The 17,722-nt window shown below is 45.1% G+C and overlaps 1 protein-coding gene across 5 annotated transcripts in view; it reads left to right on the top strand.

Moving 5' to 3' along the window:
- Nucleotides 1-17,722, top strand: part of IQSEC1 (IQ motif and Sec7 domain 1) — a 243,425-nt gene that overhangs the window by 114,159 nt on the left and 111,544 nt on the right. The window contains exon 4 of one of the 5 annotated variants that reach the window (XM_026046024.1): nucleotides 2,604-2,648. The exons of 2 other annotated variants lie outside the window; for them this stretch is intronic. In XM_026046024.1, the coding sequence (XP_025901809.1) occupies nucleotides 2,604-2,648 (45 nt within the window). Of the gene's footprint in view, nucleotides 1-2,603; nucleotides 2,649-7,819; nucleotides 8,065-16,589; nucleotides 16,630-17,722 lie in introns of those variants that run through there. 2 more of the 5 variants (XM_026046026.1, XM_026046027.1) reach the window with 2 other exon arrangements.

The following is a 17,722-nucleotide window of genomic DNA, read 5'->3' as shown; positions in this document are numbered from 1 at the left end:
ATATCTTTTCACAGGTGTCAGTAGAGCTAAATTAGGAGATGTCAGTAATTATTTATGCTGCCTTGATTAAAAGGAAAAAAAAAAAAAAAAAAAAGATGTTTTTCCCTTGCCTAAGCAATGCAACGCTGTGACAGGGAGGTACAGTGTTAAACAGTGCTAGCTTTCAGACCCCCTCAAGCAAGGTTCAATATTTGCATTTAATGAACCTGCAGTTTGGAATACAAAGAAAAAATGTGGGTCTCCTTTGTGTCTCAGTGTGTGGAGCATCGAGTGCTTTCAAGCACTGCTTTCTTTTGTGTGCTGCTGGTTTAACAGGAATTCGCRTCTGTATGGAGACACTGAGAAGCAGCAATTACTCACTGAGCAGTATCTAGCACAGTGTCTTCAATATTTAATATATTGTGCGGGGTTGCTTTGCTGAGCACTRGGAGGCTGCGCTGCAGTCCTGCTTGTAGGCTTGGTGGAGCTCCAGCCCTTCCCTCTGCCTGTACTCAGGCGCTCCAGGCTGTCATTCTGTCCCTCGCAGACACCTTCTCTTTGCTTCCAGGGAGTTCCCCTTCTTACCAAAGATGGAGTTTTTTACTAGGGATTTGAGCCAACCAAAATTATATCATCTGCCCCGATGGTGTCTTCCTGTGCCAGCTGACGACACGTTGATGGGACCATGCGCAGACTCTGACAAGTCCATCTGCCCTGTGCGGCGAGAGCCTCCGCCTTGCGCGCCGGGGCTCGGAGCCCAGCGCTGGCGCAGCCGCTGCAGACACTGCCAGCAGCTTCTCTTTCTCCAGGCTGGGCGAGGACGGGGCTGCGCTGCGGTGCTCTTGCCAGTGGCTGCTGTGGTCGTATTCATGTCTCTCCTAAGAATACCAYGATGGTTTGGAGTGGCTCTGTCCCATCCTAGGAAACAGGGTATTTTGAATTAAGTTTTCTGTCTGCAGTGCTGTCTCCCAAATCTGTAGTACTCTATTTATTATTAAGGTTGAAGAATACAAGACTTGAGATTGTAGATTCTTCAAGGTATTTATTTCTATTCTGTATCCATATAACATAAGGAACAACATCTTATGCAGGCTCAGACRTAATTTTCAGAGTGATTTTGTACCTAGGAGAAATCTAAAGGAGATTGTTTTTAAATCATAAAAAATAACAGCCGCAGAGGAGAACATGTCATTGCTGAAGATGCTAAGAATCTGATCTTAAGCTTCTCACTTAAACCTACTAGAGCATTTTTGTATGATATTTTAACTATTTCTTGCCTCCTCTTAGAAACTCTATATGCTCAGGTTTGTTCACTGTACCACTTTCATGAGAAACACATATAGACAGCATTAGTAGTGGGCTTGTGGCCTGGGGAATTGGACTTGGCTGGAAGACCATGGTCTAAAGTGGAATGGGATTTGCTCTACTAGCAGAGAGCTCTGGATGAGACTGCAACTGTCTGAGCTTTGGAGTGATCTTTTAGGAATATTATTTTCTTCYGCACAGTACTCTGAAGCAGTAGGCTATTTTGTAGTATTTGTACTAGCAAAGGGAAATCAATGCAAGTCCTAAGAAGGTTTCTAATTCCAGCGTTTCATAAATCTGTAATTCATGGAATTTTATTGGGCTTGSAAGAGGTTATTACAGCCACCTGCTATGTCCCTTCAAGCTCCGCGCTGACCATATTGGCTTCAAATAATCCAGCTGCACATAGTCCCTTGCGCCAGGTTTAGTTACAGTTTATGCAATGAGTAAAATGTCAAGAATTTCTGTGAACAAGTGTCTTGAATCAGTGCCCCAGTATGGAGTAAGCAGGCTGGAGCATTAGGCCTTGCTGCTGCTTCTCCCAGGAGCCATGTGCCAGGCTTCCCCCATTCTGTCCATTAAAAAAAGGCCTAGAGAACAAAGCCTGCTTTGAAGTAACCTGAGGAACCTTGGGTAAGAGCGGGGAGCCCTTGGGCAGGCGCGCGGCSTTGGCGCCCGAGCCCCTTCTCAGCAAGGTCCTTTCCCCCTTCCCGTCCCTGCAGTACCAGGGAGCCCGTGTGTTCCCCCCAAACCCCAGCGCTCCTCACAAGCCTCGAGCGCTGCTGGTAGCAAACAAATGACGGTGGGAAAAAACTCCTAAAAACTGTTTTAAAACTATGTGTGTTCTTCAGTTGCGTGGACAATACTGTTTCCTCCTGTTCCTGCACAGCTAATTYTTGCATGTGCTGTGCTTTACAGCTCCCTCCCTTTACACAGCCTCCTTTATTTCTCCAAATGTATTAGGAATCTTGGGAATAGAAGATTTCCACCTAATTTGCTGGTACTCCCTGTCAATATGATTAATGGAATTTTAATGCTAATTATATAAACCTCCATAGACCATACATATACATGACTATACAATCGAAAGTTGATCTGTAGCAGTTTGTGTGCAAGGAATATAAATGGATAAGTACAAAATTACAATTTAATTTTTTTTTCAAACTGTCCATWATATGCTTAATGGCATGCTAGGCTCTACAGAATGTCAGTAGAAAAGAGGAAAAAGTAGTAAAATCTTTAAGCATTTGACACATATGTGCGTAGATTTTTGAATAGTTTTAATATTTTGCAATTTTATTCTTTTGTTACCATCTCAGGACCTCACTGGAAACAGGAAGCAGCGTCTCAACTGATCAGCTCAGGTACTGTAATGCTACAAATGTTAATTATAAATTTGAAATAGTAGAACTGATCTTCATTATATATCAGCTGTGCATCACATGCCTTAGGCTTTAATACAGAACTAGGAAAGGCTCCAATCAAATCGTTGGATGGATTTTGTTTGAAATGAGAGGATTTTGCTTATTTTTTGTTTGTTTGGGGATAGCTCCCTTGAATTTCCAACTTGACTTTCAGTCCTAACTTTTTAAACGCAGTAGATTCATTCCCAGGTGAGTCTGAAGGTAAGGAAGGTGTTGTGTGTGTGTGTGTCTGTGTTTTATAGTCTTAGATTGCACTGGGGATGTTTGACCTGCCCTACCAGGTTCATACAACTTTAAGTGAAAACTAATGATGACTAAATGTCATTGAGTTTTTTTCCCCATTGGCTCCACGTTTTGATAAAAGCACATGTATAAACTTCAGAAAATACTGTCATATAAGACTGTGGCAACTGAGACTGTACTTTGATCACTCAATTTAGAAATGCTACACTGTTAATATTAGATATMAAATGGGTGGCTTGTGTGTTTTCTCACAGTTGCACATTAAAGAATGCATCAAAGTCACTTGCTTCCTTTGATTAAGTTGGGACAGGATCCCTTTCTATCAAACCGACAGTTGTTTTGCTAGGAGTCTTCCTTCTGAGATGGTGTGTGCTGAGGGTGACTTTTCTCCCCGCTTCCTCACAGTGTAGTTTTAACCTTTTCTGAACAAGACATTGGTGGAACCTGTTTGGTTTAACCACACTCAAAGCCCTGTACCTGTTAATAATGGTCAGTTCTTTTGCAGTGCACGAAGCAAAAGGCCTCCTGGCTGCAGCCGCCTAGTGCTGGCGGGGAGCCCTGCGCAGGGATGCGGCCCCGCGAGGCCGCTGCCTCCGTGTCCCTCCCAGCCTCCCCGCTCGCCACCAACACGACGCGGGTGCTTTGTGTGGGGGACACGATGTAGGTGCTTTGTGTGCAGGACAATGGTGGCGCTCCCTGTGGTCGTGGCCTCCCACCCTCCCGTCAGCCTCCTTACTGCAGCCTTGTTTTAGCCGGGATACCACCAAGTGCTTCCTGACCTGCTGCTCTCCAGGATAAAGTTCCCAGCACCAGGCGTTGCTGAAGTCTTTGTTCACAGCCACATAAACCTWTGTGAAAGTAGCAGATTTGATTACGATGTTTTTCCCTCTAGTACAATTTTTCCCATGGGAGGGTGTCAGCGAGGAAGATTAGGAAGAACCAAATAGATATAGGGAGCAGCGGAGTTTTAATATTGTTTGGAAATAAAAGAATGGGGAATATTCTTTGAACAGTTTTATTATGACTGAACAGACAGATTTTCTAGAAAATCTGGTGCTTGGATCATTATAAAATACAAAATGCTACGGAGTCATCAAAGTATGTGAATATTTTATTTTTTTTAATATTGCTCATAAAATGAGACTGTGCAAGTTGCTCATAAAATGARATGGCGAGTTGCCATCTGTGAATGTGGGCACTGCCTTTGCTGTGTGACCAGGTGAGAGGAGGTCTCCAAAGTGCAGGGGAGATGTTAACCTGGCTGCCGGGGCCCCTGAGCCTGCTGGGGTGTGTGCTGCCTGCCTGAGCTCAACGCTGAGTGGTGCAGTCTGCTGAGGAAAAATGAAAAAATAGCTTTGTAAGAGCCCACACTCAATAGTGTTTCTTATACAGTTTCTTATGCACAGTGTTTGTTCTGGATACTTTGAGCTGGGCTCTACCAGCTTTTAGCTGCTATTGGAAAAGATTTTTTTTTTCTCCTAATACCTGAATCTTAATGTGGCCGTTCAGGAGTGCTATATAATCAGACCTGCTTCAAACTTTCCAGAACATCAAGTATTGAAGCCTTGCAAATATTTGTGGCCAATTTGTCATCTTCTACTGTTACGAGTTTAGCGAATAGGCATTCAGAAAACATACTGCAGGCTGAGAGAACCAGAAATTTCTGTTTTATTTCCTGARACTGCCCAAACCCTGGCATTTCCAGCACCATTTATGTATGCACAGTGTAGACTGCAATGGCCTGTGCAGCGGGATGTGCAGCTGATGCCGCCGCTGCCCTTGCCCGTTGGTGGAAGCCGTGGCAGCTGYGCAGCGCTGGGCACGCGAGGGTGAGCGCTGGCCCATGGAAGCAGGGATGCCCTTGGGAAGAGAGCWGCTTGGCAGGGCAGGGATCCCCTGTCGCTGCCTCACCGACTGGTCGGGTCCTGCTTACAGACACGGACGCTCTGGTTTTAATGGGCAGATAAACTATTTTTTAGGTTTATTACTGTCATATAACTGAGGGTGGAATAAAATTTCCAAGTCAGTAGAAGTCTTAGCATATCTCAGTTCTACAACTGAGGATTATGTAGCTCAACAAGTCCATTTTCACTGTTTTTTTTTTCAAGATTTGATTTCAGTGTGCAGCTAAGTGTAGCTGGCTCTGTTGACTTGATGTTGACTGCTCTCCTGCAGTGCTCTGCTCACTGGGCTGCTCTCGTTCAGCCTTGGTGCTTTGTGGATTGCCAAGACAACCAGCCCTAAAGCGGGGGGTTTGTATGATGTGTTTTCATGTTGCCATTTTCTTTAATGGCTGCTTGTGAAGGTCTTGCCAGAGCARTCAGGAGTTTGCGGCCAGAGCCACTTCTGCCCAGAGAGCCTACAAGTGACTGCAGGAAGTGTTGGTGCGCCGCTCGCCTGGGGCCGCGCTGCTGAGGCTGCAACAYGTCCAGGAATTGCTCCTTCCTGGGAAATCTAACTCAAAGGTAGCAGTAAACGTCTTTCTGAAAGCACTGGCTCTGTATCCAGGCTGAGCGTGAGATGAAGCTTAATTTTCTTTGTTGTTTTCCTCAGGAAGACAAGTAAAAATGAAGAACGTGTCGAGATCATGGTGCTTTTCATTTGTAAAGGTCCCAATTAGCATTTTCTTAGCATGCAGTGCCATATAATCAGCATCACTTGTGGTCAGAAAACTCATGGGCACATAGCTTTTACTCACTTGAAAGTCCAGTATTTGGAAATAGGTAATTAAGGTGATAAATGGCACTTTTTCTGGAAAGACCCTGACTGAGAGATTGCTTTGCAATGTGGGTGCTTGGAAGAAAAGCTTTCTGAGGACTCATTCCAGGAGCAAATACTCGGATGATATCTCACTGTCTCAGAAGGGGGAGATCTCAGAGGGAAGGCAGTTACATAAAAATTTAAATATTAGGGTTTTTTTTTTTCTTTAGCATGATGGCAATGCTTTCTTGAAAACTATCAAGCTGCTAAAGTCCAGGGGAATATGAGTTCAGTGAGAGGCTTTTGTGGCTCTCTGTTCTGCTGGGGGAGTTGCTCCCCAGCAGCAGCAGTGATAACGTGGTTCTTAGGAGCACCTCTGGATTGGCAGCACGAAGCAAATCTCGCTGCAGCGCGCGCGCCTGCGCACGTGGCTGTCCTGGAAGGAATCCTCGGGGAAATCTGGATTGTTAAAAGGCCCAAATCAAGTGCTCATGCCCAAATCAGCCTGCCTTGTGCGTTATATTTTTAGGGACATCCTAGCCCAAAGTGCGACATGGATTTCTGGGGATGCTGTTGTCTGGCAAAGCTTGTCTGTGTTTGCTGTTGCTGATGAGCTGCAGATCCTGACTCAGATATATTTACAAGTGCAGCTCAGGCAAACATGCACCCAGCAGTGCTGTGAGCAGCTGCCAGGCCCTTACGTAACCAAACAGGAACAGTGACAATGAGGGAAACCAGAGAGCAAGAGGATCCCTAAATATAGCTTATTATCTATCCTGACACCCGGGGAATTGCATGTCTGCGTGGAAAGGAGCTGTGCAGTACACTTTAGCGCTTCTCTGGTTTTGATTTTAGCTCTTTTTTTTATTTTTTAACTTTTAATAATAATAATAGGGAAAAAAAAATCTTTGCCTTTGCCTGAATCTTTGCCTTTAAACATTTCCTTGGATTCTGATTTTTTTGTTGTAGCTGTTCAAGAAAAAAGTACAGTCCTCCTTGGCTACTTTTGGAAGCTGTATCATAAATATAGCTATTTATTAGCTCTATTTACTAAATATTTAGAATATATCTTACCCTGTCAGTGATTTTACAAAAACTCAGCAAAATGAGAAATGCTACCCAGGTCATATCTCTGTGAAAGTAAATGGCAACTGCATCTAGGAATCAGTCTCCAGTGTAAAGTTTGTTCTCAGTTTTTAGCAGCACCTGAATGAGGCCTGGAGCTGCCCCGCTGCTGCCTGACGCTTCCCGTGGCAGCAGCAGCATCTCGGCAGCCGGTGCCTGCACCAGGTGCTCTGGGCTGGGGTCCCACAGCGGCGCCTGGGGCAGCTCCGTGCTTCTGCCTGGCCCCCCTTTCACAAGAGACAGAAAAATGCATTTCAGGCAGCTTTTCTTTTCAGAACATTTGGCAGTCTGCTTTAATCTGGCCTTACCCAGAGGTTTTATAGGGAAAACGCTGCTGGTCAGGAAGCACCCCGCAAAGCGGCTCAGCCCGTTGCTCTCTGCTCGCCGGGCCAGGAAGCGGCGGCTCCATGCGGGGCTCCTGCCTGGCCAGGGCTGCCGGGGAGCGGCGTGTCCCGCCGCGCGGCCTGGCCGCGGCCCTGCTGCCTGTCGCGCCGCGGGCTGCAGGGAGATAAGCGCCATGGGGAGGGCGCGCGCGCCCTGACTGCCCCCTTTCCCTGCCTGCCGAGCCCCCGGTGCTCSGAGGTGCCGGCAGACAATGGAGCCGCTGTGACTGGCGCGCCGGCAGCTCCGCAGCAGCACGCTGGRGAAAAAAAGAGAAGAGGAAAAGGGGAAAAACGCAGCCTGCAGCCTCCACCTCATGGGATCACAGCCGCTGTGGCCATAGGGTAGTTGTTGTCGGATCCGATTGTGATAATTGCTTGCATTCTCCTAAGTTCTGGGAGCCCCAAGGATGCTTTCCAAAGGGCCATCAGCCTCCCTAACTGGAATATATGCGTGGTGTTTGCTCCAGGGGCCTTTAGAGCGACCGAAAATAGCCAAAAGCAGAAGCGGGATTTCTGTGTGATAACAGCAACCTGCAAGTGTTGGAGACTTTGGGAAAGACCAGCCGCATGTGGGATCCGAGCGCACAGGGGATGCGTTCGCAGCCTTTGTGCGCCTGCCTCTTTGTATGACAGTGGGATGCAGTGCGTGTGCAGGTGCTGTGCCATGTGCGTGCCCGCTGCGAGTGGCAATTAGAAACCCTTCTGCTGCAGCAGCGAGCACGGGAGTGCACTGGATGGGGCTTGACTCATTCAAAGCGTGACAAAAAGGAGGCTTGTGCTGTTAAACCTAGCTGCAAACTACAGCTGCTGCAGTAGAACTGTGTGAAAATGCTGAAGCTGAAGGCCTTCTGCTTGGATTACTGGCAGTTTTTATGTCTCCAGCCTCTTCACGGCTTCTATAAAAGGTAAGAAACATTAACTCCAAGATGTTTTTCGGAACTGGGGCTGCCCACGATGCCATCAGTGCTTTTTCTGGGCTTTCTCCTCTCCTGCTGAAAGGCGAGTATGAGGGGAAAGGGAGTGGTAGGGAATTAATGWGAACTTGTGACAAAGATTGTAAAGCTGCTGCTTTATTGCATTAATTAGCAGTCACTTTTGTCTCTGTGCATGCAGATGTGAAAGGTGGTGATGCTGTTTAGTTTCAACATTCACTTAAATCAAATCATCTCRGCTAAGGCTTGGTACTTTTTAATGTGGCATTTTATCCTTAGGTAAGGTAATTTGTGATGTATGATTTACAGACTGTAAATAGGACCAGGAGATTAATTGAAATGTCATGCAAATTTTTGTAATGCACAAAAGATCTCTCCCCCTCTACTTCCTCCTCCCCTCCTCCTCCCCCCCCAAAAAAACCCACAAAACAGCTCGTAATTTAATAGTTTATCTTTGATTTCCCCCCCCCCAGCATAAAGTGCACATCACAGCCATTCAGAGCAATGGGCACGCCAGGCAGGCAGGTCTGACATCCAGCTTAAATGATTGATGGTGAATAGTGATCATAAAGAATAGGGCTGGGTGTCAGAGGCATTGAGCTTGCCTATTTAATGGAACAGCAAAATAAGCAATTCCATTTAACATGGCCCTGAACTTACCCTGATGCTTTTTAATCTATAAACTTCTAATTCCTTACTCTTCAGCTAAGCTCCTAAATAGAGGGAGTTGTATGCATCTGATTTTTCCAGGGAAGAGGAAGTGGATCGTTTCATTGTTAAGAAAAAACATGCAATCCTTTAAAATAGGATTCTGTTCCTGTATGTACACTTTCTGGTCTCACTATCTATTGTCAGCCTACAGAAAGTGCTTTGTACTAAATGCTAATTGCRGTTGAATTTTTCATGCAGTGACTGGAGGCTGGAAAAGGGAAGAGTTCCAATCTTTTTCAAGGTTTAAGGGGTGCCCCACACTTTCTGGCATTGAGTAATACGGGACCCTCATCTGTGACCATTGACTTGTGAAGTTTCAAAAGATAGAAAGATGGCTTTATTCTCTTGTGGCAGCTTTACGCAGGTTTCATTTGAAAGCCAAAAAAACCCATACTATTCACAGCCTGTTGTGATATCATCCTTTTATGCTGAAAAAAAAMCCATAAAATGGATGAAGCCAAACTGTTTTGATGCAAAAAAAATACAACTAAAGTTTCACATCTTGGGTTGCTGGCRAACTCCCAGCTTTGTTGCAAATGAATTACCCTGGAGTTATTCTGCATCTCCTAATGGAAATCTCAGCAATTTGCTTCCTTTTAGACAGTTAATTTATGTCATCAAAATGTAGATGTGCTTGGCCCCCCGTCCTCAAGCCTGTGAGCATCAACAGAAGTAGCAAGAGGACTCACCACTTAAAGCACAGCAGCAAGGCCAGGTGTGAAAAGCAAATGATCCAGCATCAATAATGCAGCTAACTGCAAGGAAGTCCATATTGAGAAGAAAGAATATTCCTCACTTTCTCAAGGCTTACTTCTAACTACTGTTAATTAGTGTTTATGGATTTGTTTAAAATGCTCTTGGAGAAGAGCTAAGGGGCTTTGGGATGGTATTAGTGCCCTTTTAAACTGTTTTTTCGTCTTGGCAAGTGACTTCAGCAGCCAGGGCTTCACCCATCACGTGCGTATTTACACACCTTGATCCAAGTCACTGTGAGGCGCTGCTGGAGAYGCCCCCAGTAACGCGAGTGTAAACTGCAAGTTGCAGTAGACTGAGAACAGCAGCCTAGGTTTGGGATGGAAACTTTATCTAAAGACATTTCGTAATTTAGTAATTCATAAAAGTCAAGTTTGGGGTCTTTGTTGCCAGCACCACTGAGCACATTCTGGGCAGCGATATAATCCTTCACTTAAGTGCTGGTTTGCAGTATCCTTTGAATACAAATGCTTAAAGTCTAGAGATTTCCTTCTATAGCAGATTAGTTTAAGATGAGCAAATCACTGTAGGGTTTTGTGGGATTTTGAGGATGAGTGTCTCATGCTTACTCAATGGATTACGATAAAACCCTGTGACTTGAGGTTTAGCCTGTGGAAGTGAGCGTTTTCCTTGGGCACTGGGCGCCTCACACTGTGCTGGTGCCAGSTGGTGGGGAGCACGAGCCCCCGGTGTGAGAAAGCTCCGCACCCGCACTGCCAGCTGCGTGCACGCCCTTGAGGAGGCTTCTGCCTCCTCCCTTGCTAATTAGTTATTAAAAAAAAAAAAAAAATTCACCAACTTTTTTAAAGGCACTTTACTGGAACCCTGTTGCTTGACAAGCAAACATTTGTAAATAGTTCCTTTTGCCTTCTTATTTTTCTGACATCACTGTGATCTGGAAGTAAGCATCATAACATATATGTAAGTTAATTTTACATATATAAAATATAAAATATTTATATTTATATATAAAATATAAAAATAACATACATATTCAATGTGTCTGAAAGAAAGCATAAATCCCTGCAAGAAGAGTTGGGGGCCATGCCAGGGTAATAAGGTAAGTGAGAGATGATGGGAGCTTTTGATGTTCCAGAAAGCATGGATTAGCTGAAATTTTCTGCAGGTCTCCAGCTGGGACAGGCAATTCCAGCATTGTGATTGAGGGTAGAGWCAAGCACGTGTTTAAGCCCACCTCTGGGTATGAACAGCTTTGGCATGTAATTCAGTCCCATTAGGGTGTTTCGGTGATGGCTGTAAATGAGAGGGCTTTCCACTTGCTTCGTAGGAGCAGCTCGTTGCTACTGTACCTGGCATCACAAAATAACAGTGGCAGGAGCTGCTGGATTGCAGCCAAATGTTGTGCTGCGCGGAGCAGCACCAGCTCCTCCCTCCTCCCCTTGTGCCACCCAGGGAATTGCCAGCCCTTATTTAGATGCCGTTTGCAGGCTGGCACATGTGCTTGAGGTGATCTGTGGCAGGGCTGGCCTCTGGGTTAGCTCGGTGTTTCAAAAGGGGCTTTGATGGTCGGTGTTCCTCACCTGTGGCGCTGGCTGCGGCTGCTGGGCCTCTCTGAGGCTGGGTCGCAGGGAGCGGCGGGAGGCGGCCTAGCTCGCTGGCTCCTCCAAGCAAATGGAGCCTTGGAAAGAAAGCTGAGACCTCACAGTTGTGGTGTGTCATTATGTACTGAAGGGAAAGCTATTGTTAAATCTATCATTCAAAAAAAATTATTAAAGGAAGGAAAAAAAGKTGTCTAGGTATTGCATTGTATACCATACCTGGCCATATCGCCAGGAAACAGTGGCTGTGCTCAGTAGTTACAAATCACAGTGACAGTGAGAGGGAAAAAAAAAAAAAAAAACCAAAACCCTCCCAGGTGCTAGTCCTTAAGCCTCAGCAGCTTCCTTTGCTTGCTCACCGACATTCGGGTCAGGTAATTTACTCYTCTTCTCCCTGTCTCTCAAATACAGTGTCTCTTTGTGATCTGGCTTGGACCAGACAGAGCAAAGCACATGGGCAAAGTAACTGAAGCTTTGCATTGAGCTTGCATTGGAGTTCACCATATATGTTGTTAGAAACAAACAGTTTGCTCTCACTTGACAGTGACTTCATCCAGAGCAGGGCTGAGTCACCCGCCTATACTGCTGCTCTCCAGGGACGCTCATGTTTGGCAAAGTTTATGCAATTGCAGAGCAGCTGAGAGCGTGAAATTGCCTCCTCCTCCCTTTCCCCGAAATCCCCCCCCTCTTGCAGGACAGCCTGCAAACAAGGCAGATTGCAATATTCTTATGTCAGCGTAAGAGGGATTAGATGAAACCCTCAAAGTCCCCCATGAAATAAGGAAATGCCTTATAATCAACCAGAGGACTTATCGAGGCTCTGGGAAATGAAGTGATTTGAAGTTGATATATTTAAATTAGAATGATGGGAGTACCTGTCAACCTGACTGAAATTGTCATTGTAACATCAGTGGTGCTGGTTTAGGTCTAAGTACATGTGTTCCTGCAAGCATTTCAAGAGCTGTCTTTACATGCGTTCTGCTGCATGTAAAGCATGCAAAAAGCAGACTGCTCGGTGGCTCTTGCTGCTGGGAACTCCCCCAAAATGTTGGTTTGTGTCCTCAGGAATGTTTGTGACACCCAAAAGGTTAAAGAGGAAGAAAAAGAGTGAGGGCTGGGGAAAAATGCACTGTGAAAATACTGTATTTAAACTCATTCCTCTGTCCACAAAAAAGTCAGTTTCTACAGATTAAAGATTTAAAGATATCCTAATTTGTTTAAAAAGCCAGAATGCTTTTCGGTTTAAAAATTTAAAGCTATGTATTGGCAAGGCTCCTTTCCATCCTTACTTGGTAACAGTAGCTGTATAAAGCAAGCGCTACCTAAGTTAAAAATAGGTCCAGGATTGTCCTGGCAGCCAAAACCAGATATGATGGTTGCTAGCACCAACATTTGCATTTTCCTTTTGTTTAATGTCCTATAAATATAATTCATTTAATTCTATAAAGGCTTCTAGATTATATTTCCTGATCATTTTGTGCTGGAAGAAAGTATGTGCAAATGAGTAAATATTTTTCATTCTTGAATATGTTCTGCAGTATATGCATTTCCCTCTTCATAGGAATGTGGTACCCACCTAATTTGGGAAGAGGCCACGTACATTAAAGCAGAGAGATACCGTGGCTGGCAGCAGGGCATGTGCCAAGGGATGCACACCCGGAGCGCGTGGCTTCACCCACCGCGAATGGGAGCAGATGGGCGGGCGCCGGCCCCGCCGCGCAGCCCTGAGCGCCCTCCTCGCTGCGCTGCGCTGCGCTAGGTGGAGCAGGAAGGAATCTGGGGAGGGAGTGGTAGAAGAGAATGTCATCTGGTGAATTAAGTATTGCCTTCCTATTAATATAATTTAAAAGTAATAGACTACTTACAGCTTTTAAAAAGCTTAGCTTTAGTATGTTTAAATACTTGGAATGATTTATATCACCTCTAACGTCTTTGCCTGGAACAACTTTATTTTTCCAGTGTAAAAAACAGGAAAGAGATGGAAATCTTCCATTTCTTTCTTGATCTATATCCATGTTCTCTATACTGTACCCCAAAGGGTGTTTTCTTTTAAGGATCCTTACCTCTCCTTYTACACATACTAAATTGGGGGGTACAGCTAGATCTAAATTAAAGATTTCTCTGCCTAATAAGATTAATAATGTTAGGCTGCAAGAAAACTTATGAAGTTGCAAATCAGTTTTCTGGTTTCTCGAGGTGTTGAAGGTCATCTGCAAGTGAGCTGGGCTGCCCTCTCCAAACTGGGGAGGGGAGCGCAGCAGCGCCCAGCGCATGTGTTGCTCGCAGGGCACCAGGGCAGCTCCTGAGCCCATGAGGAGGACACTTGTGTTGTACTATAGAGCAAGTAGGAAACATCCAGCAGGGATTTCAGTGGAGTACAGGGGAAGGCAAAAAATGGCCCAGCTAAGGCTCTGTTGAGAGAGAGCTGCCCATGCTGGGCGCAGCCGTGTGCGCGGCCAGACTGGCTGGGTGGCTGGTGTCCAGCTGGAGGATGGGGAATTGGGCTCTAGCAGGAGGCAGCGCTGAAGTTTCATGGCCACATCAGCAAGGAGTAACAAACCAGACAGGCCGCAGGCACCTCCCAGCAGCCGCCCACATGCCCGTGCTGGACGCAGCGGCTGCAGCGGGGCGCACGCGGCGTGGGAACGCCCTGCCCGACGCTGCCGCCGCCTGAGCAGCACTGGGACCCCTCGCCTGGGGTGCGGCGAACGCAAACAAGTTCTCGAGAAGGTGAAATCATTTGAGATGTTGATCTGTGCCTTGTTCCGGRCATGGGAGCGTCACTGGCAGCAAACAGCCAGGCAAAACAGCTGAGAAAAAAGGGACTTACTCTCTTGTTTCTGCTGGAAAAGTTCTTTTATTTCTGAAGAATTTTGATAGTAAGAAATAGATGATAAATCTCTTTGGTACCCATCCTATCACCTCCTTTGTAATTTGATTACCAAGGAGCCGATTTTCAAAAATGCAGCCCATCATGCTGAGAGATGTGAATTAGCCAGAGGTTTTGATTAATCACCRGTTCTGCACATCTCTGTATACAGAAATCATCAGCTACTAGCTGATGCTATTAGCACTCGCAGTAGGTCAAATCAAGCCTTGTTTCCCCTTGCCCTCCTGAAGCTTTGCAGGATGCCATTAGGCTTAAGCATACCCCTAAATATCATTTCAAGAAGCACTTCACAGTAATCTTTTGTTCATATTTACAGCTGTTCCAATATCTACACCAGAATAAATAGCATTTACTTGCATCTGAGATTTAATCATAGGACTGAAATGCTAGAATTATATTAACTCTGTACACATCATTTTCATAGTACTCAGCAATTCTGGATGCATATTATTATTTGTCAATTGTAGGCTGCCACTCAGTCCCAAATTATTCCAAATTTCAGTCTTGGCAACTGAAGTTCTGGTACAGCCTTCTCTGCAGAATCAATGCTTGCTCAGTGGGCGGTTTCCTTGACTTGTCTGGTTCTATCTCATTGCGAAATAGCGCCCAAACTTAGCATGCTAGGAGAGGGGCTGAAATACTCTGCATGCTGCTTCATAAACTTACAGTCCCTTTTCCAGTTAATTTTCTATCTTAAATGCTGTAGCAATCTCTTCTTCTGCCCCCATCCCCCTTTTTTTTCTTAAGGCATCTTCTTTTTTGTCCTGTAATGCTTAAAGAAGGTTACAAAGATGAATGACGCAGATGGTTCAAATAGTCCTCTCTTGTGGTAGGTCTGTCRGATGCACCTTAATCTTTCTTTGGAGACAGGTGCATCTGAAACACTTTTGTTGGAGCGGCTGAACTGTCAAAATACTGCAACTGAATGTGAATAGAGGAGCATATAACCCAAAAAAGCAATTGCATTAATAAAATGTTACGTGTGTGCTCAAAGAGGTCTGAGTAGATGCAGCTAAATGTGCTCTTTGGTACCTTTACACTACACAAAGAAAAAAAAAATATTATTGATTTTGTCCTTTGTGTAAGATGGGCTTATTTCTCCAATTTCTAGGTTAGGATAATGGACGAGGTCCAGCTGGTCTGCCCTGAACATGTGTACTTTTTTCCACCAGTGAAGTGTATTTGAATAATAATGTTAAGAACAGTTCTAAAAGTTTGCTAATATAAATACACTTATTTACTGAGTTAAACCTGATTTAAAATGTATGACATGCAGTGGAACTTTTTCTGACCTTTTGCCTGAACCACCAATAGCCTTTGCCAGAGGAGCTGTCATAAGAACACCGAAGAGAATCTGTTTCAGAATAGCAGCAACAGTCAGGAGATCTTGCATAAAATGGTCTTGTACAAAATGAGGTTGTGCRACAGAAAACAGACATTTAATCATAAAAGCGTACTCTTCTGTGGAAAAAGTAGCATGAACTCAGTTTCTTGCTTAACTGAATTTTACAATATAAACATGTACTTAATGCCTTTGATCCAGAGAATCTCTGATAGTTGTGTTGTTGACCTCGCTGCGGGAAAGCTCGTGTGGTCTGGTGGGGCGAGCGCGGGGCGAGCGAGGCTGCCAGAGCAGCACGAGTAACTGCCTGGGTGGTCTTGGAGAAACCAAAGCAGAACTTGTCCCTCAGAAAGAGTAGTAATAATAATACTTGTCTGTGAGGGTGATTCTGTGTATGCATTTTAGGTAGAAGTTCTATACAAACTTTAGATGRTGTCTTTAAACTTACTCCTCGGAAAGCAGCATACAAAGCTGAGGGGCAGAAGCTGTCACGAGGAGAAAGTCCCATTGGCCTTTCTCTGCACAAGAGGTTGGAGTGTGGTAAGGGAGTTCCGTATGCGCAGTGAATAGGGCATTTTTAGTCAGATCTTAGCATTTAGTTTTTAACGTAATTTATAGGCAAAGTGTCAAGCTGACATAATCATTTCTGAAAGTCATTGGTGTTCATGTACAGCTCTGGAAAATGACTCATAACTTCTTTTGGCACAAAAAAGTTTATTACAGTACACAAGAAATTTTGCAAACAGTTGGGAGCTTATTCAGCCTCAGCCAGATGATTTAGGGTGTATTTGGTAAGCACTTAGAGTGCTAATAAGTGATACTCTGGGAGCCACTTATCGTAGTGTTTTTCAAAGTGGAATAAACTGGAACTAACTTTTCTGAAGTGTTGCATAGGTAAGTTTTCCTTATGTGACAGCTTGGAACAATATTATACGTAGCTTTCGGAGCAGCCTCTAATAATCCTGCCCGGCTTGCAAATAATGTAAACAAGGAGTCGTGTAAATCGTGAAGAAAGAAGTAACCCGAGACTTCAGATGGGAAAGCTGGCTTCCCTCTGAGCTCGCCTGACTGGAGGTCGGAGAATCACTTGGAAATCGTGAATCAGTGCTTGGCTGCGCGTGAACCTTGGACTAACTCTGCTGTGTGCCTGCTAAACTTGCTTGTTCGTGGAGTTATTGGAATCTCTTTAATTTTGCTAAAACCTTGGAGAAGGTCATGAAGGGAGATGGCAGCGTGATGTGGAATCTGATGTGGAAGTACTGCATTTCTGTCAGGACTATCAGGTACAGTAGAGCATTTAAATCTTTGTTTGTGGTAAGTCTCTGAAAGCTGCATGCGTTAAAGATGGATTCTCCCTGCAGTAGCGTTCTCTTGCCTTGCACTGTTAACTCTTAAGTAGTCTGGCATAGTTATTAGGTTACAGTCCTACTTGTGCTTTGAGAAGTATGGGATTGTTGCAAAAATATCTATATTGAAAAAYGGAGCTTTCATGATTTTAGTCTGGGAAATGCCTGTTTGTAAAAGAGACTGAGGTAAAAGCTGCAAGATGAAAGAAGCCCTTTCCTAATGAGTGTTTGCCTATCACCAGCATTTGTTTTATCTCCCAAACGCGGAGCTGCAGCGTGTGCACGAGCATCAAAGGCGAGGAGGGACAGCGAGGCAGCGGCTTTTATGGCACAATAAAGCCCCGACGTTCCAAGTGCCCCCCGGGCGGTGCCCAGCTAGGATCTCAGCTGCGTGCGGYGCCGCTCACGTTCCTCGAGCGCCTGTGTGTGACAGGCAGCGCCTTGCGCCRGGCGCCCTGGCTCCGTGCGTCGTGCTCCAGCCGTGGAGCTGCCGGTCTGAGTTCTCACCGCGATCCTATGTGTAATATTTAAAAATAGCTAGCCGTTTTCATGCTGTAATTTCCTTGTGTTACAGGGTTATATGCTTTGAATGGTATGTTTTGTCATGTAAGCTTCCCTTGAGAAAGCACATAATCTAAATAATTACTGCATTTCACACTGCATAATTATTCTGTGCCAAGGAAATAGTTTAGAGCCTGGATTCCTGCATGAATTTTCATGACAATCAAACTAAGACTGTAGGGAGCTTTTATCAAGAGGATGCTGAATTCCTGTCAAAGGTCCTTGGTTCCCAGCAGAAAGCAACCCTGTACCTTAGAAACTGGAATTCAGCCTGGGAGAGAATTGCGTGAAGACAAAAGGCTTTTCTCACCAGAGTTAGAACCAAAAGCCCAGGCAGAGCTGAAGTGGACCGGACTGGTGCTTTAAGATGATAAAAACAGCCTTTCCCGCACAGATGTTCCCCTTGAGCTCAGTGATGCTGGAGTCGCTTGAGCTGGGCCCTGTGCCCGTGCTGTGTTATGTGGGAGCA

Source organism: Nothoprocta perdicaria, unplaced genomic scaffold (assembly GCF_003342845.1).
Source record: "Nothoprocta perdicaria isolate Ctin4 unplaced genomic scaffold, notPer1 scaffold_42, whole genome shotgun sequence".
Lineage (NCBI taxonomy): Eukaryota > Metazoa > Chordata > Aves > Tinamiformes > Tinamidae > Nothoprocta > Nothoprocta perdicaria.
Note: the sequence above shows the minus strand (reverse complement) of the source record. Positions and strands in the feature narration are given on the sequence as shown.